This window comes from Pelophylax lessonae, assembly GCF_965119305.1.
Source record: "Pelophylax lessonae genome assembly, chromosome: 3".
NCBI classification, from domain to species: Eukaryota; Metazoa; Chordata; class Amphibia; order Anura; family Ranidae; genus Pelophylax; species Pelophylax lessonae.
The window spans coordinates 110677360-110700176 of NC_138770.1; the positions used below are offsets into that span (position 1 = coordinate 110677360).

General features: G+C 43.0%; 1 protein-coding gene across 2 annotated transcripts in view; it reads right to left on the minus strand.

Annotated features, from left to right (window-relative positions):
* Window positions 1-16035: 16035 nt before the first annotated feature.
* The window catches only part of RCAN2 (regulator of calcineurin 2), a 255499-nt gene continuing 248717 nt past the window's right edge, over window positions 16036-22817 (minus strand). For both annotated transcript variants that reach the window (XM_082249910.1, XM_082249911.1), the window contains one exon: window positions 16036-16446. In XM_082249910.1, coding sequence (XP_082106036.1) covers window positions 16286-16446 — 161 coding nt within the window. In that variant the 3' untranslated portion in view covers window positions 16036-16285. The remainder of the gene's footprint in view (window positions 16447-22817) is intronic.

Genomic DNA, 22817 nt, shown 5'->3' on the forward strand with positions numbered 1-22817 from the left:
TTCCTGTTACAGTGACCACACAGGAAGAGGTGAGGAGAAAACTTTCCAATGGGGACACAGCAATAAAACCTAACAGATTCTAACATAACCCCCTGTACGAGATAATAACTTTATTATGGCACCATGTCTGATATTTAACCACTTAAGCCCCGGAAGATTTTACCCCCATTCCGACCAGGGGGTATTTTGCGATTCGGCACTGCGTGACTTTAACGGACAATTGCGCGGTCGTGCGACGCTGTACCTAAACAAATTTGACGTCCTTTTTTTCCCACAAACAGAGCTTTCTTTTGGTGGTATTTGATCACCTGTGCGATTTTTTGATCACGCGCTATAAACAAAAAAAGAGCGTCAATTTTGCAAAAATAACAATATTTTTCACATTTTTTTATATGAAATTCCCCCCCCCAAAAAAATTTAAAAATCAAAATTTTTTTACTTTTTCAACCAATTTGTTTTATGCTACCCATGTTTGGTAAAAAAAATCGCAAAAAGCGTATTTTGATTGGTTTGCGCAAAAGTTATCGCGTTTACTAACAAAGGGAAAGATTTCTGTCATTTTTGTTGTTTTTTTTTTTAACGTGTAATGGCGGCGATCTGCGATTTTTTTTTGCGGTACTGCGACATTGGGGCGGACAGATCGGACCCTTGACTGACATTTTTGACACTTTTGGGGTTACCAGTGATATTTCTACAGTAATCAGTGCTATATATATGCACTGTTACTGTAAAAATACACTGGTAGTGAAGGGGTTAACTTTATTTGGGAGGGAGGGGCTGTGTGTATCCCTAGGGGCGTGCTTTCTACTGTGATTGGCTGGGGCTTGAGCTGTATGGACACTGATCAACGGATCTACATACTAGATCCGAGTGATCAGTATCCTAACAGCAAGGAGAATGACAGGTGGCTTGTTTACACAAGCTGCCTGACATTCTCCCTCTCCCCCGCCGATCGCCGAGTGACCGGCGGACATCGGGTCCGCCGGTCACACGCGCGGCGGGGTCCGTGACCACGCGGGAGCGGGGGCGCGCGCTCGCTCCCTAGACCCTCACAAGCTAGTGACGTAGCCCTACGTCACTTTGCCTGTGAGGGGCTGACTGCCGACGTAGATCGGCGTTAGGCAGTCGGCAAGTGGTTAAGTTATGTGAATCAAAAGGCCAATTTCTGGCTTATTAAAAAAAAAAAAGAGAGATAGGAGCGACATTCACAGACATGACTAGGCATGATGGCAATTGTAGTTCCTGAACAACTGGAGGGCCATAGTTTGAAGACCCCTGGTCTAGGCTAGACGGGTCCCTGCAGCCTCTCCCCCCCGCACTCTGCCAGTCCAAGGTCCTCTGATGTTTTCAAGGTCGCTGCAAGCCATTGCCCTGCACTGGATGTGAGGACATCAAGGGACAGTCCACTGTCAGAGTGTAGGGAGAGTGCAGTAATTCTCGGGGAAGTGAAGGATCATCTCACTGCAAAGGAGGACCTTTCTTGTTCCCAGAGTTGGGCTTTAAGGGCTCTTTCACACAGACATTGAATCCATAGCAGCCTTTGATCCACCTATAGCAGTAAACATCTGGGGTGCCAAGGTTCGCCATCACCGACCTATAGTGTTAATGAGCATTTTGGATGTGTTGCACGGGCATTTAATTGGTCAGGTGACGCACCCTGTGAGATTTGTTTTTTTACAAGGCTAAAACGGGAAATGATCCCTCATGACACTTTACAGCTTCACCCTAAATCACGGTTACGGCGTGCTTGTAGTGCTTCTCAATAGAAGTGAATGGAGCTGATTGCAAAGTGTCAGATCTGCCAAACTCCACAGACCGGATCAGATAATGCTAAAGCTGCCCCATGTAAAAGGTTTGCCACCTCATCCCTTTAAACCCCAACACACATTAAGTACACAGGGTCTCTGGCTGATTAACCACTTCTGGACCAAAAAGATTTGCCCCCTTAACCACTTAAGCCCCGGAGGATTTGGCTGCTCAAAGACCAGGGCCTATTTTGCGATTCGGCACTGCGTGATTTTAACGGACAATTGCGCGGTTGTGCAACGCTGTACCCAAATTAATTGACGTCCTTTTTTTCCCCACAAACAGAGCTTTCTTTTCGGGGTATTTGATCACCTGTGCGATTTTTACTTTTTGCGCTATAAACAAAAAAATAGCGACAATTTTGAAAAAAATAACAATTTTAACCCCTTGATCACCCACAATGTTAACCCCTTCCTGCCAGTGTAATTTTTACAGTAACAATGCATATTTTTAGCACTGATTACTGTAGTAATGTCACTGGTACCCCCAAAAGTGTCAAAAATGTCAGTTAGGGGTCCGATCTGTCCACCGCAATGTCGCAGTCCCGCTAAAAATCACAAATCGCCGCCATTACTAGTAAAAAAAAAAAAACAGTAAAAATGACATAAATCGTTCACCTAGTTAGTAAACACGATAACTTTTGTGCAAACCAATCAAAATACGCTTATTGTGATTTTTGTTTACCAAAAATATGTAAAACAAATTGGCCTAAAATGTTAAAAAATTTTGATTTTTAAATTTTTTTTCGGGAATGTTATATAGCAGAATGTGAAAAATATTGTTTTTTTTTTTCAGAATCGTTGCAATTTTATTGTTAATAGAGCAAAAAATAAAAATTGCAGAGGTGATCAAATACCACCAAAAGGAAGCTCTATTTGTGGGGAAAAAAGGACGTCAATTTTTTTTGGGTACAGCGTTGCATGACCGCGCAATTGTCCGTTACAGTAACGCAGTGCCGAATCACAAAATAGGGCCTGGTCATTAAGGGGGAAAATCTTCCGGTCCAGAAGTGGTTAAAGCTGCAACTATACAATGAGATACCACTCAACCAAACAAAAATAATAAAAATAGTTGTGCTAAAAAATAAACTAAATGTCTGTGTACAATTGACAGTCACAAAAACACATGAGTGAAATGATAAATATCAATAACAAAACACCCATAGTCCAAGAAATGCTGATTTTCCTATGTGAAAACATAATAAATTACTGTGTGCTGATATGTGAAATGAAGAAATCGGTGACAAAACCCGGTATGGTCCAAAGGATGCAGATTCTTCTGGTCTGATGCTGTGTGCTGATATGGAACCACCACCAAATAACCGATAAATATAACTGCTTACCAGGGCCACCTGACCTCAAGGGTCAATGACTATTGTGACACTCCACCAGGTAACCAGATCTAGATAGGGGATCACAGGCATTCATCCATGAAGGTCCCTCCACACTCACAAGGCAATCAGACATATGAACCCATATAAAACCATGGGAAAGGCAATATAGTGTGAAACCGTTATTTATTAGAAAATAGCCCCTAGGGACACATTTAACCCTTTGATCACCCCTGGGTTAACCCCTTCCCTGCCAGTGTTATTATTACAGTAACAGTGCATATTTATAGCACTGATTACTGTAGTAATGTCACTGGTAACCCCAAAAGTGTCGAAAATGTCAGTTAGGGGTCCGATTTGTCCGCCACAATGTCGCAGTCCCGCTAAAAATCGCAGATCGCCACCATTACTAGTAAAAAAAAAAATAAACAAATAAAAATGACATAAATCTTTCCCCTAGTTTGTAGACGCGATAAATTGTGCACAGACCAATCAATATACGCTTATTGCGATTTTTTTTTTTTTTTTACCAAAAATATATAGCAGAATAAAATTGGTCTAAAATGATGAAAAAAATAGATTTTTACATTTTTTTGGGGGGAATGTTATATAGCCAAATTGAAAAACATTATTTTTTTTCAGAAATGTTGCTCTTTTTTTTGTTTATAGAGCAAAAAAAAAAAAATTGCAGAGGTGATCAAATACCACCGAAAGAAAGCTCTATTTGTGGGAAAAAAGGACATGAATTTTATTTAGGTACAGCGTCGTACAACTGCGCAATTGTCCGTTAAAGTATTTAAGGGGAAATCTTCCGGTCCAGAAGTGGTTAATCAGTATAGACACTTATTTGTAATGTGTTACCCAGCTATACCTGCAGAAGGGGCCAGCCTGAAGTCATCTAGCAGGACTTAATTTTCTGACTAAAGTTCCACTTTAAGTTACAGATTATTTAAAAAAAATGACTTAATTTGGTTAAAGCAACAGTGTGACATCCTATCACAGCTTTCCAGGCAGGGGGCTACAAAGAAACATTGACAAGGCAACACTGAATTTCCTTGCTGCAGACTGTGTAGTAGTAATATTGTAAATGACCACAAGAGGGCGCCAGTATATCATTTATTCAGAATAGACTCCCCCAATAGACATTATCCAGCCTCAGTCTTGTAAGCTGGCTGCCTCTCTAGTGTGAAATGTATTGTCTTCTTTAAAGGCAAACATTTTCTTGATGTACAAAAAAAGAGTCATTGATCCTGATAGACATCCAGTGACCTTGTAAGTTCCTGTGCACTGATCTGAGTGTTAAGTAATGGTATCAGGTGTCTGTAAACTACAAAGCAACATGTAATGGAGTTGAGGAGAGGGGGAGTTGATTATAGTCCAAGCCAGAACAGCAGCCTAGAATGACTACGTATCTCCTCCATAGAGTGAGTGTTGTCACTGTCAGACAGGAACGGTGTTACTGGCTGGAATAGCAGGTGAAAATAAAAGAAAAAGAAACCTAATAAAAGGAAACTAATGCAGCCACCACATCGAAGAATTTATAAACTACAACATATACATTTTTTTTTTTTTAGTATGGATCAGTGGTGGCTGGTGCTCCATAAGTCGCCCCCCCCCCCCCAATCACCTCAGCCCGCACCACCATACCCCCCACCCCGTGCCAGTTTACTTACCTTGCTTCGCGGGACTGACAGGCAGCGGCGGTGGCTTCCCCCTCATTCTCCATGTTCCCTCTCGGCGGACGTCTCCTCCCTCCTTCTTGGCCAATAGGATGCCTTCTCCTTTCAGAACCCGCTTCCTGATTGGCCGAGAGGAGAATCAGTGTGGCAATAGTGAATATTCATTCGCTATTGTCACACAACTAGGTGTGCTCAGAGCGCCCCGAGCCCACCCTTTTTTGAAGCCTATTAGAGACTCTGGCTCCAATCACGTGCTTCAAAAAAAAAATCCCCCATTAGAATCCATGCATCCGGCGCCCTGCATGAAGATTAGGGGGCCGGATGCATGGAAAGGGGGGGCGGTGCCCCTTAGCCCCCAATGGATGGGCCACCACTGATAAAGATTTGCTTTGTGTAAACAGCAGGGTGGTCCTTGGCATTGTCCTTTATTCAGCTTGAAGTAGCAGGTTAGGCACCTTAAAGTGATACTAAACATACAATGCTGAATTACCATTATCCCTTCTATTTACGTATGTATACAGATCATGCCATAATATTTCATTTAATATTAAAAAAGTCATCAGAGGTCACATGACGTTTCCAGGTCTTTTCTATTCTCAGGAAAAGTTCTGAGGGAGGAGTTTCTAGTACTCTGCTGATGTAAAAAACGGTGTCTGCTCAGCGCTGATTGGTGCTGTGCCGGCAACGACACAATAGAAAAAATAATTACAAATAATGATAGGCAACAAAGTGTTTTAAAACTTCATACAAATTTATATTTCAGAGAAAATGTTTTTCTATTTTATTTTTTGCAATAACATGGTGTAGCCGTGTGTCACCCCCTCTCCAGTCTGTCTGGTTTGTATGTGCTTGTGATTTCTATTCCCCAGACTGCCACACCAACTGCCAAGGCACTGACAGCTCATCACCCTAAGACAGTGGTCTCCAAACTGCGGCTCTCTGCTTACCTTTTTCCGGTCCTTGCAGCACCATTCCTCCTACTGACGCCAACAATTAGGACATCATTTTTGCCACTGACACCAACAGTGGGGTACCATTCCTCCCATTGATAACAATAATGGGCAATATTCTGCCCAATTACACCAATGATGGGGCACTATTCCTCCCACTGGTACCACCATAAAGGGCATAATTTCTACCATGAATACCATTGATGGGGCACTATTTCTCCCACTGATACCAATGATGGGGCACTATTTCTCCCACTGATACCAATGATGGGGCACTATTTCTCCCAATGATGGGGCACTATTTCTTCCCCTAATAACAGTGATGGGGCAGTATTCCTCCAGCTATTTCCAATGATACAATGATGGGGCACTATTCATCCCGCTAATGCAAATGATGGGGCACTATTCTTCTCTGTAATACCAATGATGGGGCACTATTCATCCTGCTAATACCAATGATGGGGCACTATTCCTCCCACTGATACCACTAAAAGGGGCATAATTCCTACCACTGATACCAATGGCGGGGCACCATTCCTCCCACTGATACCAATGATGGGCAATATTCTGCCCATTGACACCAATGATGGAGCACTATTCCTCCCACTGATACCACCAAAAGGGCATCATTCCTACCACTGATACCAATGATGGGGCACTATTCCTCCCACTGATACCAATGATGGGGCACTATTTCTCCCACTGATAACCAAGGATGGGGCACTATTCCTCCCACTAACACTAATGATGGGGCACTATTCCTCCCACTTATACCTATGATAGGACACTATTTTCCCCACTGACACGAACGATGGGGCACTAGTCCCTTCCACTGGCACTAACGACGATGGAGCACTATTCCTCCCACTGATACCAATGATGGGGCACTATTCCTTCCCCTAATAACAGTGATGGGGCACTATTCATCCTGCTAATGCAAATGATGGGGAACTATTCTTCTCTGTAATACCAATGATGGGGCACTATTCATCCTGCTAATACCAATGATGGGGCACTATTCCTCCCACTCATACCACTAAAAGGGGCATAATTCCTACCACTGATACCAATGGCGGGGCACCATTCCTCCCACTGATACCAATGATGGGCAATATTCTGCCCATTGACACCAATGATGGAGCACTATTCCTCCCACTGATACCACCAAAAGGGCATCATTCCTACCACTGATACCAATGATGGGGCACTATTCCTCCCACTGATACCAATGATGGGGCACTATTCCTCCCACTGATACCAATGATGGGGCACTATTTCTCCCACTGATAACCAAGGATGGGGCACTATTCCTCCCACTAACACTAATGATGGGGCACTATTCCTCCCACTTATACCTATGATAGGACACTATTTTCCCCACTGACACGAACGATGGGGCACTAGTCCCTTCCACTGGCACTAACGACGATGGAGCACTATTCCTCCCACTGATACCAATGATGGGGCACTATTCCTTCCCCTAATAACAGTGATGGGGCACTATTCATCCTGCTAATGCAAATGATAGGGCACTATTCTTCTCTCTAATACCAATGATGGTGCACTATTCATCCTGCTAATGCAAATGATGGGGCATTATTTCTACCACGAATACCACTGATGGGGCACTATTTATTACTCCCACTAATGAGGCACTATTCCTCCCACTGATACCAATGATGGGGCACTATTTCTCCCACTGATACCAATGATGGGGCACTATTCCTTCTACTGACACCAATGATGGGGCACTATTCCTCCCACTAACACTAATGATGGGACACTATTCCTTCTACTGACACCAATGATGGGGCACTATCCCTCCCACTATCACTAATGATGGGACACTATTCCTCCCAGTGATACCAATGATGGGGCACTATTCCTCCCACTAACACTAATGATGGGGCACTATTCCTCCCACTAACACTAATGATGGGGCACTATTCCTCCCACTAATACCTATGATGGCGCACTATTTCTCCCATTGATAACAATGATGGGGCACTATTTCTCCCACTAACACTAATTATGGGGCACTATTCCTCCCACTAACATTAATGATGGGGCACTATTCCTCCCACTAATACCTATGATGGCGCACTATTTCTCCCATTGATAACAATGATGGGGCACTATTTCTCCCACTAACACTAATGATGGGGCACTATTCCTCCCACTAACACTAATGATGGGGCACTATTCCTCCCACTAATACCTATGATGGCGCACTATTTCTCCCATTGATAACAATGATGGGGCACTATTTCTCCCACTAACACTAATTATGGGGCACTATTCCTCCCACTAACATTAATGATGGGGCACTATTCCTCCCACTAATACCTATGATGGCGCACTATTTCTCCCATTGATAACAATGATGGGGCACTATTTCTCCCACTAACACTAATGATGGGGCACTATTCCTCCCACTAACACTAATGATGGGGCACTATTCCTCCCACTAATACATATGATGGCGCACTATTTCTCTCGTTGATAACAATGATGGGGCACTATTTCTCCCATTGATAACAATGATGGGGCACTATTCCTCCCACTGACCCTACCAAAAGGGGCAGAATTCCTACTACTGACACCAACAATGGGGAATTATTCCTCAAATGTGGCATTGTTTACTCCTACTGATAATACCAGGACACTTTCTTCTCACACTGGTCATAGCCTGCACCCCTTAAAATCTGAAGGAAAGTAAAAATGGCCCCTTGTTTAGAAAGTTTGGAGACCCTTGCCCTAGGAGGTAAGTACAGTGGGGGGGGGGGGGGTGCTAGAGGGGGTGCATGGTTAGTTCAAATTTGTTTTTGTTTTTTTTTAAAGGTGAACTTACACCTTAAAGAGAGCTTGAGGTTCTCCAAGGAGGGCAAGCTGGAGTTGGACTTTAGGGCATGCTAAAGTGGTCTACCAGTAAGTATTATCATGACCAGAGATGTATAGTAACTAAGTAGAACTACTTCACTACTGTACTTAAGTACGGAAAGGCGGTATCTGTACTTTCCTGGAGTAGAATTTTTTTCTCCTACTTCCACTTTTACTTCACTACATTTTTTCGATGATTTCAATACTTCTACTCCAATTTTTTTTTTTTTTGTGCTGCATAGTTACTCGTTACAATTATAAAAATTACCACTGCCAGAACAGTAGATGGCAGGTTTCATGAAGCTCAAAAAAATGTGTATAATGTCATGTGTAAATCAGCGCATACGAAAATAAATGCTACTGTATGTATAAATAAAAACTGCTATACCAAATCTTTCCACTAAAAAGAAAATATGAAACAAACAAACATTGTGATTGTCCTTTAGGTTAATCATTTGAAATAATAAAAAACAATATGATGTTCAAACTTTTGACTTCTTTCTTTAATCACTACATAACACAGTACTTGTACTTTTACTTTCAGTACTTAAGTAGCAATTTTTTAAAAAAAAAAAAAACTACTGGTACTTTTACTTTCAGTACTTGAGTAGCAAAATTTAAAAAAAAAAACTACTTGCAATACTTAAGTACAAAAAATGTTGAATACTTTAGTACTTCTACTCAAGTCACTTTTTGATAGAGCACTTCCACTTCTACTCAAGTCACTTTTTGATCGAGCACTTGTACTTTTACTCAAGTATGGGTTTCGAGTACTTTATACAACTCTGATCATGACATTATTTCTGTATAATCAGGCCCATTGTATAGTATCACATTTTAATGATAAATATACCAAGTGTCTTTAAATGAACAAGCAAATATTGTATAGCAAAATGTGCCTGCATTCAGTTATATTGATTCATGATTTAGGTAATGGTGCCCCTTTCTGACTTCATAATTAAGAAAAAAAAAGTGGAGACAACACGCCTAAATAATCACAATTTATTTCTTCTACTCAGATCGTAACTAGTTTATACAAAACACCATACTCAGGCGATTATACAAATGTACAAAAATGCATCTGCTTGAACACATTGTATCCGGCTCTAATAACAATCTCTGTTCTTTTTAGGCTACAGTGAACGGCGTGAGAAAGCAGCAAAGACTTGGACGTCTGCAGCAAGCGGTGACCGCCGGTGCATGTACACGGAACGATGTCTGCCATGCTGAGAATGCACAAAGTGCCCAAAGATGAGTTCATCGCAAGACATGATGATGGGATAGAAGGATGGCAGAAAATACACATGACACGTACCAAAGCGTTCAATAGTCATTTGCTATTCTTGGAAGCTCGCTATTTGGAGAGATTTACAGTTCAAAATGGATCTATAACGTCTACTGGGTCATTGCTAAATACAGAACCCTGTATTTAAGATTCTAGGAAAGCTTTGAGCTGGTGTATTTGCTTGATGTTAGACGCAAAAATGTATCATGGTTTACAAATTCGTACAAGTACAGTAGCCAACAATGACTGGAAAAGCAGTCTTTCCATGAGTTACACAGGCATTAAAAGTGACTTTAAAAAGAAAAATCAGTGTGTGTGCTTCAGAGCCCCCCCTCCCCCCTGCAGATCTATGCCAGCTAAAGAATCTCCAACATCCGACACTCCTGGAAGTGTCGGATTCATGGTCCCCCACTGCATGATGTGGTTTCATCTGCCAGAAACTGCTGTAGTCATATATAGTAGGGACATCGTAAGGAAACAAAGTGGGCAGTAGGGTGGTGCTGGATTCTGAAGGTACTTCAACTGCTACAGTTCAGAGCTTTAATCTCTTCAAAAGCTTTTCCTCCTGAAAAATCTTTAGCATATGACGTTTCTGGAAATTATAGATGCCTGTCCCCCCACTGTACGATGGGGTTCCATCTGCCGGCTACTGTAGTCATATATTTTAGGGACACAGGGGCCACCAGAAGGAACCAAAGTGGGCAGTACGGGGTGCTGGCTTCTGAAAATTCTTCAACGGCTACAGCTCAGAGCTTCAATTTCTTCAAATGCTTTTCTACTTGGAGTCTTTAGCATCTGACCTGCTTCTGGAAATGATGGATGCCTGGTCCTCCACTGCCCGCTGCGGTTCCTACCACTTGCCCCTAATGGGCATGACTACAGTAGCAGTTGGCACACTGGGGAGACCAAAGATTCGACACTCCTGGAAGTGTCAGATGTTGACGATTCTTCAGCTAGCATAGCTCTGCAATAGAGGGAACATCAGAGGCATGGGTGGTAGGACTGGTAAGTATTTTTTTTTTTTTTTAGTATTCACCACAAAGTAGTTTTAAAAGAAAACAGTCATTAGAAGTGATAGTAGACCTTTCCACTTAAATTGCTGGTAGCCTGCCAACCTAAAAGAAGTTTCACCTTACACAAATGTTCCTTATCCTGTCCTCCATAAGACAAAGTGCATGTTACACTTTATCTCATTTTAAAAGGTGCTTTGAATCCAGAGCTAGAGTGGTCGACAGAGCACCCCCCTCTCCCCACTGCTGTCTGACTATGCTGCTCTGTAGGAGATGAATAACTAATTAATGTTGGTTGACAGTGCTTGTCTCTGGTGCCAGGTGCTTGCCAGAGACCAATGATATCACAATGCATGCACAAGTGGAGAGTGTGTCAGAGTGACTGCAATCCACAGGGGCACTCACAGCAGAGGGGGCGGAAGCAAGTGGGCTCAGTGTGAGCTCCATAAAAGTAATGCTCAGCCAATAGTCATGCAAAGGGAAGGGGGTATGTCAGCCTGCACCTTCTTTTAGAACATTCACTGGACAGCTGTCAGCATAAGGAATGCCCATAAATTGGACTTATGACAGGGGAGGAGCTGAAGAACAGTAATAGAAAATAAAGGATTTACTACACAATCGTTCAGCATTTTAACATTCCTTTATGAATAATGGATCTGGAACTAGTATTCACAACTGGACTTTTTTTACTTCACTGACTGCAGGCTTGTTTCACCTTAGTGACTAAGAATGTACTAAAGTCATTGTAGCAGCCTGATAGCCAGGCAACTCACATTTTCAAAAGGAGCCAGGCAACTCGCATTTTCAGATGAAGAGATCACCAATTTTTCTCATCAGAAGTTTCCTTTAAAAATTAAGGGACAGTATGCCTGTGCACAGCTGCAGAGTACTAAAATCTGTTATAATCAAAGCCTAAAGGATGAGTTCAGATTTGTACTGCTGTCTGTGTTCATGTTGGGTGACCCAAAGACTGAAAATCCAGGGAATCTCCTCTATGGGGACAAAGGCAGCATTCTAACTCTTCTCCACGCTACTAAAAAATATTTTCAGTTGTTACTGTCTTCCTGTTTCAGTGACAGGGCTAGGGTTACTACCTGTTGGGTATATGTTCTGTATAAATGGGACTTGTCTCCAATATTATTAGGAAAGAGATCATAGGATTTCTTGTTTTTCCCAGAAAAGGTGGAATCCTTAAACATGCGTTTTGACTATGGAGGGCTGGTTCAGATATCCAACCAGGGGTGGTAAAAGCAGACAGTTGAGCTAAAGTTTTACGCCCCCCAACCACCCACCTAAACAAGGGCAGCCCAGCTTAATTTGACCCCTTAGATCTCTTTCACATGGAGCGGACCGTATTGCGATCCGCTGCGGCACTTTTTTTTTTTTTTATGGACACGGATGACACTTGTGTCATCCGGTCCGTATGTCCGCATATCATCCCATCTGTTTGCGGATGATATACAGACATGATGTATGTCTATGGGATTGCGGATGTCAGCGGATGACACCGCTGACATCCGATTTTGCGTCCTTTCCGTTTTTTAAATGGAAGAAAAAATAGGGTTCTGTTCCGTTCCAAAAAACTGAACAAAACTGAAAGGACGCAAATCGTATGTCAGCAGATGGTCATCCGCTGACATCCGCATCCGTAGGGAAAGATCTTTAGAAGGGGCCTCTATAACTCTGCTGATGTGTTCTCTCTACACAGTATAAGTCTGTGTCTGCACAGTCCTGGTTGGTACTGTACCAGTCACATGGCTAAAAAAAAAAAGTTTCAAAAGAGCAATTCAAATTAGATTAAAAATATTAAATAACTGCTTTACAGCTCTCAATAAATCTTTATTGAACATTTAATGTGTATTTTGTGTGCATTAACCCCCGGAAGATTTTATCCCCTTCCTGACCAAGGCCTATTTTGCGATTCGGCACTGCGTGATTTTAACGGACAATTGCGCGGTCGTGCGACGCTGTACCCAAATGAAATTGACGTCCTTTTTTTCCCACAAACAGAGCTTTCTTTTGGTGGTATTTGATCACCTGTGTGATTTTTTGATCATGCGTTATAAACAAAAAAAAGAGCGACAATATTGCAAAAATAATATTTTTCAAATTTTTTTATATGAAATTCCCCCCCAAAAAAATGTAAAAATCAAAATTTTTTAACATTTTAGGCCAATTTGTTTTCTGCTACATATGTTTGGTAAAAAAAAAATTGCAAAAAGCGTATTTGGATTGTTTTGCGCAAAAGTTATTGCGTTTACTAACTAAGGGAAAGATTTTTGTCATTTTCGCCCCCTAGAGCCTCACAGGCTAGCAACGTAATACTACGTCACTTTGCCTGTGAGGGGCTGATTACCCACATAAATAGTCGTGCGGCGGTCGGCAAGTGGGTAATATGGTTTAGGTGGAGTCGGATATAATTGACACTAGCTTTCATTTTGTTCAGACGGCATCTGCATCAGAGGCTCTTTTTTTTTTTTTTTTTTTTTAATTATTTTTTACTTTTAATCAACATATATCCTGTGTGTTTAGACATAGGAGGACATGGAGGAGGAGGGGGAGGGGAGTGTAATTTACCACTGTGTATACGCTCCACATGTGTTGCTCTATGGTCATGTGGGCTGCACAGATTAAAAAAAAAAAAAGGAAAATGAGGAGTTTGGAGGGGAACTGAAAGTGAACATGCTCTGTAGAGGACACCAGCATGGTCTACACAATCTCAGCCTGCAGTGGGGACACAGAGAAGATGGGGGGGCAGCTTGGGGCAAGATCAACCAGGTATATTTTACTCTACACAAAATGAATTTTTTTTGTGGCTTTGTGAGTATGCACACTCTGTTATATTGCAGGTAATGAAAGTTTTTCATACTCTGGGTTTATTGACATTTGTTTACCCCCCTACCTAGCAGCACAAACCTTTCCTTTACTGGGAGAAAGGAAAGAAACCCTTGTGAGCGCTTTGTGTTGGAGCTTATCTAGGGCTTAGGACTCTCCCTGCTCCCATGTGACAGCACTGAACCTGTCAACAAGCATCAGGACTATCCTATACAGGAGAGTCTCCTCCATATCTGGAAGTACGGGTATTTTTTTTGCTCATACTAAATATAGCTATCAGGTGTGCAGACAAAAGGTAAGTATGCTCTGCTGGGGATGGGCAAATAAATAGACACCGTCATTTTGCCCAGGCTAAAGTACACCCACCAAGGTATATTCTTATAGCAGCAGAAGTCTACCGACTAAGCGCTGCGATCCAAGCCAAGCAAGGTGGTTGATGTCACTGCCCCCAATGTGACAGGGTTTTGTGCCTGGTTATTGGCTGCCTGAGCTCTGCCACATGGGGTTGGGACACATGCCTGCAGGCCCAACTCTGTTAGAGCAATGGAAAAAGGACTTCCATGGAGCGAGGTGGCAGCGAGGGAACACAGAAAGCCAAGCATACCTTAGCCCACCCCCGAGTTATCAGGAGGGTCTTTCCCTTTGCCCTGAATGGTTTCTGTCTCTGATACTTTGGTCAAACCATAGTTTTCCTTTACCAGGGGCCAGGAGGTGGTGGAAAATCACTCACCTAATAAACAGATCAGACTGCACCTGCCCTAACCATTAAGGAATCACTAATGCTTCTTAAAGTAATTACAGATCTTTATTAAACTGGAAATCTCGCTATATGGTGAATTGCGACCAAGAACAGAAAAATGAAATTGAATTCCTAGATTAGTGTGACTGTACCTCACAATGGCGCCATTGTAAACTGATGTGCAAACATTTGACAGGACAATTAAAAATACTCTTTTTTGATAGGTTGCCTTGTAATAACAAAGAGCTGCCCTACGGCCTCCTTAGCTGGCTGTGGGAGGGACTTGCAACAAAACAAAAAGCATATCGCCAACAGAGCCAACTGGGTGAGGTTTAAGTGCATCTAAAGCCGACACACTACGGCGGGGATTTTGTTTGCTCAGCTATTGTTGGCATTTAGTGCAGGTTCTTCTGCAGCTCATGGCAGGCTAAGGAAGCACCGAAACTGGTGGATTTTATCCTAACGGCATTTTCTAGTAACATGGTTTATAAATGAGACCCAGTGTGCCTTTCTTTATCATTGTGTCGGAGGGAGAAGGTAGGGCTCTTTCAGGCCATAGCCCGTGCCCATTAACAAACATGATGAGTATTGAGTAAGGCAGTCCATTTGTTTTGAAAGGGTCCTCCAGGCACCTTAATGCACATAAAAATACGATTTTTGTAGTTACCGCAAAACCTTTTTCTTTACTGTCCGTTGAGGAACACAAGAATAAGAGATCATCTTAGACCTACGAGGGTTGATTTACTAAGACTGTAGAGTGCAAAATCTGGTGCATCTCTGCATAGAAACCAATCAACTTCTAGGTTTTAATGGCAAAGCCTAATGGAACAAGCTGAGTTAGAAGCTGAATGGCTACCATGCACAGTTTTAGTAAATCAACCCCAACGATGTCCACCTCCTGTAGGCAGCTTCATTAACTCATTAGCCTAAGACAGGGGCCTCCAAACTACGACCCCTGGGTCAAATCCATCCATCTGCAAGATTTTATATGGCCAACCGCTAGGATCAATGGGATATCCTTAATGTGTACAGACTGAGGATCAAGGTCATGGTCTCGGCTTTAACTTTCCCCTCTTTCTAACAGGGAACTCTTGATATAAGGGGGGCTCTGATGGGGACCCCAATAGGATATATTTTTTTCAGCCTAGAAATATTTGTAAATTATATGATGTGGCCCCCATGCTAAAAAGTTTAGAGACCCCGATCTAAGATTATCTACTAAATAAATATATTACTTATCGTAAAATCTTTTTCTTGAAGTTAATTGAAGCACAAAGAATATTAGATAATCATGGACCAAGGGGTTTTTATAGACAGCTGCTTACAGGACGTGAACACCTTTGGGTTAAGATTATCTGCTAATCCTGTGTCCCTCAATGAATGATAAAATAAAAATCTTACCTATACTATTAGGCGTGATTTGTTTAGGGCCCATTTACACAGTGCATTGCTCATAGCAACCAATCTTCTTCCTTTCAGTCATCATCAATGTACTGAAGAGAAGATAGGGCCTATCTTATTGGTTGTTATGTACAACTTTTGACTGTTCGAGAAAATTCTTCCCACAGACAGAATGATAAATAAGAAAGGGGCGCACTTTGGCTACATCTTTCATAATAGTCACAACATGCTAATATTACCGTGTAGCAATAGCTTCCCTATAAAAATGAAAAAAAAAAAAAATTCTATTTTCTACAGGAAGAGAAAGATAGAAATCTGTGTCATGAGGGGTTTGGGGTAACACTGTGCAGGGGGAGGGGGGGGTTGCAGGTCAGTTGGATTTGGTCGGCGGTGGTCCAGGACGCCGTGTGGGGATGATTCGAGGTTTAGGTGAATTCTTTGGATCTTCTTCTTCCTCCAAGTCGCTGTCACACACGTGAACTACAACGCTGGGGGTGGAATCTGTTCCTGCATGGAGCTCATATTTCTGTCCTGAAAAAAAAAATAAGAAACACCAAGGGGTTATTAATAAAAATAAAAAACTACAAAAACAGAGTTTAAAGCTGGATACACACTATACAATTTTTTTTAGATTTACCAAAACCCTATAATATGAGGTCAAACCTAAACACTTTCAAATTGTGAAGCCGTCACCTCACCTAGTGAATTCCTCTCCCCTTAGGCCCCTTTCACACAGGCGGACCGTTCAGATCAGCCTGTCCGTTTTTTTGGCGGATGTGAACGATCCCCCCATGCAACTCTATGGGGGGATCATATGTCAGCGGAGACATGTCCGCTGACATCCGATCCGTCAAATCTGGACGGATGGAAACCCTATTTTCCATCCGTCCAGCGGATCGGATGAGAACGGACCGACGGTCCGTTCCCATCCGATTTCCCCCATAGAGATGCATAGGGAACTGACAGCTGTGTCTCCGCACACAGCGCGGAGACACAGCTGTCATCCTCCTGCTCAGCGGGGGATCGGCGGCTCGATCCCCCGCTGAGAAAAACTGAATCCGTCCGGCGGACTGATAGTGTGAAAGGGGCCTTAAGAGTTGCACTCACCAGAAATCAAATTGTCACAAGCCCATCAACATGATAATGATATCAAGCCTGGATGAATCACCAAATAGAACACCTTCCTCTCATATAGCCCTGGTACTCGGAGATGGCAGCTCGAACAGGATTACTCCAGATCAGGGATCCTCAAACTATGGCCCTCCAGCTGTTGCGGAACTACACATCCCATGAGGCATTGTAAAACTCTGACATTCACAGACATGACTAGGCATGGTGGGAATTGCAGTTCCTTAACAACTGGAGGGCCATAGTTTGAAGACCCCTGCTCCAGATGGATATATAACAGCCAATCAAAACGAGCCATAGAAGAAAGGGAAGGATCACACATAGTGTAACTCTGTAAACTTTTATTGATCCCTTAAACAGAACCCCCCCCCCCCCCTATTCATACAATGCACTCTCATGGCATAAATAAAAGAATTGCATAACAAATGGTAATCAGCAAAACCTCATGATCACCTGCCTCTCCCAACGGCTTCACCGACCCACAGTGTGTCTGCTACCGGTCCTGAAGTTGGCAACAATCAATCATAACATTACACCTTGTCCAAACAGAGAACCCTTTGCGTTCATTGAGAAAATGCAAAGTGTTCCCTGAGTGGCACCCATGCCGAGTGAGCAACCCCCTGTAGTCACAATGCAGAGGCACAGGACCAGGAAGCCAGTTATGACCGTTGTAGTAGCAGTACTTTCTGAGGGTAATTTCCAGCTTCCACAGGAAGGGTACATACCTACTTACATTGGTCCAAACTGTCGGAATTGCCTAACCTAATCTTCACCTTTAACAGTCTTGTTGGCATAGAGAAAAATGCTGCCACAGGCTCCCACCTACATAACCAAACATTTGGTCAATGCAGAATGACCAGCGTGCCCCCCCTTTCAATGCAGAGATGCCAGCGTTCCCCCTTTCAATGCAGAGTGAACAGCGTGCCAAGCCCCCCCCCCCCCGAGACCAGTGCACTTACCTGTAGCGGTGGCTTCTCTTCAGTACCCCGGCGTCTCCTCGAGTCCTCAGTCCTCCCGCCTCCTCATTGGCCAATGGCATGGGGTTTGCCTTTCGGAAAATCAGGAAGCGCGTATTGGACCCACTTCCTAATTGGCCAGGAGGAGGATCCGTGTGACAATAGCGAATTTTCATTAGTTATTGTCACGCAATGGGTGGGCTCGGGGCGCACTGCTCTGTGCCCCGGGTCCACCCTTTGCTGAAGCCTATTAGAGCCTCTGGCTCTAATCAGGTGACAAAAAAAAAAAAAGCCCCATTGAACTCCCCTAATCCAGCGCCCCACATGCAGATTAGGGGGCCGGACGCATGGATAGGGGGGGTGCCCCTGCGCCCCCAACGCACCTGCTGCAACTGGTGGTTAATAAACTTTTTTAGAATATGTCTACTTGAAATCAATGTAAGTCTCTTCTTCAAGGGGTAACACATATACTGTATGTAGCGGCAGGGGAGGTGGGCTTTAACATTTAATCACCACATAGGTGTCTGATCATGTGATCCCTGTGACAGCCAATCATAGCAATCACGTAATCGGGAAGCTGCCTCCACCTCCTGACATTGCCACTCACTTAAAGGAAACCCAGGGAGGCAGTGGCAAGGGGTTAAAGCTGAACTCCAAATGAGAAAAATATTGTCTAAATACAAGAGTTATGTGTTTTCTGCCTTGAATCTTTGGTGTGCTCTGTGTATTTCTTCCAGATCTGTGCAGTAATCCAGTGTGAAAGTTTCCCTCTGTGTATCAGCTTCCTGTAATAAAGACCGCTCACCTCTGTTTCTCTCCTTGTGCAGGGGGACTGGTCTTGTCTCCACCCAACCTGCAGTGGGTGGGGCCTGCTGGGCTCTGCTTTCTGCCCAGGCTGTATAGCACAGTAATGATGTCACTGCAACTTTTACAAGGTAATAACCGAGTTTGCAAAAGGCATTTGGTGCACAAAAAGGGGACTCACCTTTGGCTATTGAGGAATGTATTTGAATGAAAAGTTTCTTATTGTCTGGAATTTGGCTTTAATCTGAGTGGTTTACCCTAGGAAATGCAGAATGACCGTGTGAGTTTTTTACATTGTGTACGTGCCGAAAGCATAATGCTGTGTAACTGCAGCTAACACTTCTATCTGTGACATTACACGCAGTATAACTGATCTAATTTAATTGCTGGATGGCACCATAAAACCTTTAACAGTCAGGATGAGAGTATTAGATATCCAGTTCCTTTTTACTGCATTGGCAATACGTGCAGATTGGCCTGAGCACATGGAAATAATTAGAGGATTGTGTCTCACCAGCCAGCTCTCTATCACACAGCCTGTGAGTGCAGCACGTAGGCCTCTATTATGGGGATTATTCAATGTATAATGCACAGAGACTCAGCAATGGATGCCATGCACGTTCTGCAGCTTATCAAAGGCTAATAGGTACTCTTATCACCTACATGGGGGAACATTGTTCAGATCTGATGTCAACTTACATAAGCCCAGGTTCACACTGATGTGATGTGGGAAACGCACAAGATTCTCTGCATTTTCTCGCATCACATCGCACTGCATAGCAATCAAATAACATCCATGCGATCGACTGCGTTGTCATTGTCAGATTTACGACACCACGAAACAGATCGCAGAATGCAGTATGATTGCCAGAATCGCATCGCATGGGTGGTCACACCGCGATTCAGCTGCAGAAAAAAAAGGCCCTGCACCATTTTGGTGCAGATGCGACGCAATTTGAGCCAAACAAAATGTATGGCTCAAATCGCACCGCACAGACATCGCATGTGCACAGTAATACAATGTGATTCCTGTACAAATCACAGGCAGTGTCTGCAACGCACAAATGTGAACCCAGGCTTAAGCCCCGTACGCACGCATCGATTATTGGCCGGGAATTTTCGGCCAACGTCCGATCGGCCGATTTTCGGCTTGTTAGTATGATGCTTTCGACAACCGACTCCTACTTTTCGGCCAAATAAAATCTGGTGTGCAGGCTATAGAATTTTTGTTGGCAGTCAACACAACGGCCCATTTTCCGTCAGTCAGTACAGATTTCGCCAGACAAAAATCTGATGAGCAAGACTGGGCATGCTCAGAGAAGAAAAAACACATGGAAAGTAAACCAGCACATGACATCACTTCTGAAGTTGATTTTTGTCAGGCGAGAAAATTTGTGTGCAGTCTAGGCACATTCCAACCAACAAAACACCACTCTGGACAAAAGACGGCCGATCGGTCGGCCAATAATCGTTGCGTGTGTACGAGGCATAAGTGTATTCATCAAAACGATTCAAGTGCTGAACTCATTCATGTTCCAAGATACAGACTGCTAATCTTCCCTGAGGTCCATGGTGCATCCATCTTCCAGTATGTGCTTGTGGTAAATTCCATCCGAAAGCGTAACTCCACTTTTATTGATAAAAAAACATTTCCCTCTGGGTGATCTCTGTACATTACAAGGATTTTAACAAACTTTGTGACAGATTTCTACCTTTTGTTAAGAAATCATTGCTTGTTTGTCTGTGCTGAATGGGTCTAATAGGAGTGGTTTCATAATTATCTACCAGCTGTGGCAGCTGCAGAGCACTAATGAGGAAAGCTGCTGGGCCTGCATCCCTTTAGACGTGTTCCTATTGGGAGTATCTCAACAAAAATTACATTTTTGTTGCAGGGGATGCCTGATATCTGACTTGTATCTTAGTGCAGACTTCTGGGAAAATCAGTGAGCCAATCACACAAGCAGGAAATGATGTTTCTGGGGTGTGGTCAGTACACATTCTGTGTACAGAACAGCTCCAGGTAGCCATATTGTATTGCAATTTCAGAAAACTACAACAGCTGCAGATTGAAAAGGAAATGTCATTTTTAATAACATTCAATTACAATATGATTTGTGTCACAATTATATAAGCTATATTGTTTTTCTTTATTTGCTATTTTTTTTCCCCACTGAAGTGGAGTTACCCTTTAACCACTTAAGCCCCGGAAGATTTTACCCCCTTCCTGACCAGGGCCTATTTTGCGATTCGGCACTGCGTGACTTTAACGGACAATTGCGCGGTCATGCGACGCTGTACCTAAACCAATTGACGTCCTTTTTTGTTCCCACAAATAGAGCTTTCTTTTGGTGGTATTTGATCACCTGTGCGATTTTTTGATCATGCGCTATAAACAAAAAAAGAGCGTCAATTTTGCAAAAATAACAATATTTTTCACATTTTTTATTTGAAATTCCCCCCCCAAAAAAATGTAAAAATCCAAATTTTTTAACAGTTTAGGCCAATTTGTTTTATGCTACATATGTTTGGTAAAAAAAAAATCGCAAAAAGCGTATTTTGATTGATTTGCGCAAAAGTTATTGCGTTTACTAACTAAGAGAAAGATTTTTGTCATTTTTGTTTTTTTTTAACAAGTAATGGCGGCGATCTCCGATTTTTTTTGCGGGACTTTGACATTGCGGCGGACAGATCGGACCCTTGACTGACATTTTTTACACTTTTGGGGTTACCAGTGACATTACTACAGTAATTCAGATTCCTTCATCTATGCTAAACAGTATGGATGGAGGAATCTCCCCTGCAGGCTATTGTATTCTGGCAGATGGCACCTGTGGCTGTAACAATGTCTAAAAAAATGACTGCACCTGGTTGGATGTAGTCACTGTTCAGCCGACAATCTTCCACCCACCTCCTTCCACAAACATTGAAAAATTGACTTTTGTCATCCCAGGTGGTAGTCACCCAAGACTGCAATTCGTGCCATCTATGGGAACCTTAATCTAGATGGGGAGATTCACTCTCTCAATCTGTCCCCGGTGACCACTGGGTAGAAAGTACATTCACCAGCAACTTTATTAGGTACACCTGTTCAATTGCTTGGTAACACAAATTGCTAATCAGCCAATCACATGACATTTAAATCCAACATTTTACAGTTGTCACCAAATACAGGGAAAACCTTATAATGGTTCCACCTAATCTGCTTACAACTCTCTTAACCACTTGCCGACCGCCTACAGTATATTTACTGAGGCAGTCAGCCGTTCCTGGGCAAACCGACGTAGTACTACATCGCTCGCCCAGGAGCCTGTTGGGGGCGAGCGAGCACGCGCCGCCTGAGGCGAGCGAGCGCGCGCCGCCCGAGGCGCGCTCCTGCCCCCGCTCGTTCACAGGCATCCCCACGCGAGTGAACGACGGCTCCAATGTCCGCCGGCCACTCGCGATCTCCCGCAGGAGAGGGAGAAAGGCAGACGGCTGATGTAAACACAGCCGTCTGTCATTCTCCCTGATGTTAGTACAGAGGCTATACGATCCTGCTATGTAGGATCGTATGTCTCTGTGGTTCCATCACAAGCCACGCCCCCCACAATTAGAATCACGCCCCTAGAGATACATTTAACCCACTGATCACCAATAAAGTTAACCCCTTCCCTGCCAGTGTCATTTTTACAGTAACAGTGCATATTTATAGAACTGATTACTGTAGTAATGTCACTGGTACTCCCAAAAGTGTCAAAAATGTCAGTCAGGGGTCCGATCTGTCCGCCGCAATGTCGCAGTCCCGCAAAAAAAATTGCAGATTGCCGCCATTACTAGTTAAAAAAAATAAAACAATAAAAATGACATAAATCTTTCCCGTAGTTAGTAAACGCAATAACTTTTGCGCAAAACAATCCAAATACGCTTTTTGCAATTTTTTTTTTCCAAAAATATGTAGCAGAAAACAAATTGGCCTAAAATGTTAAAACATTTTGATTTTTACATTTTTTTTGAGAATTTTATATAAAAATTTTT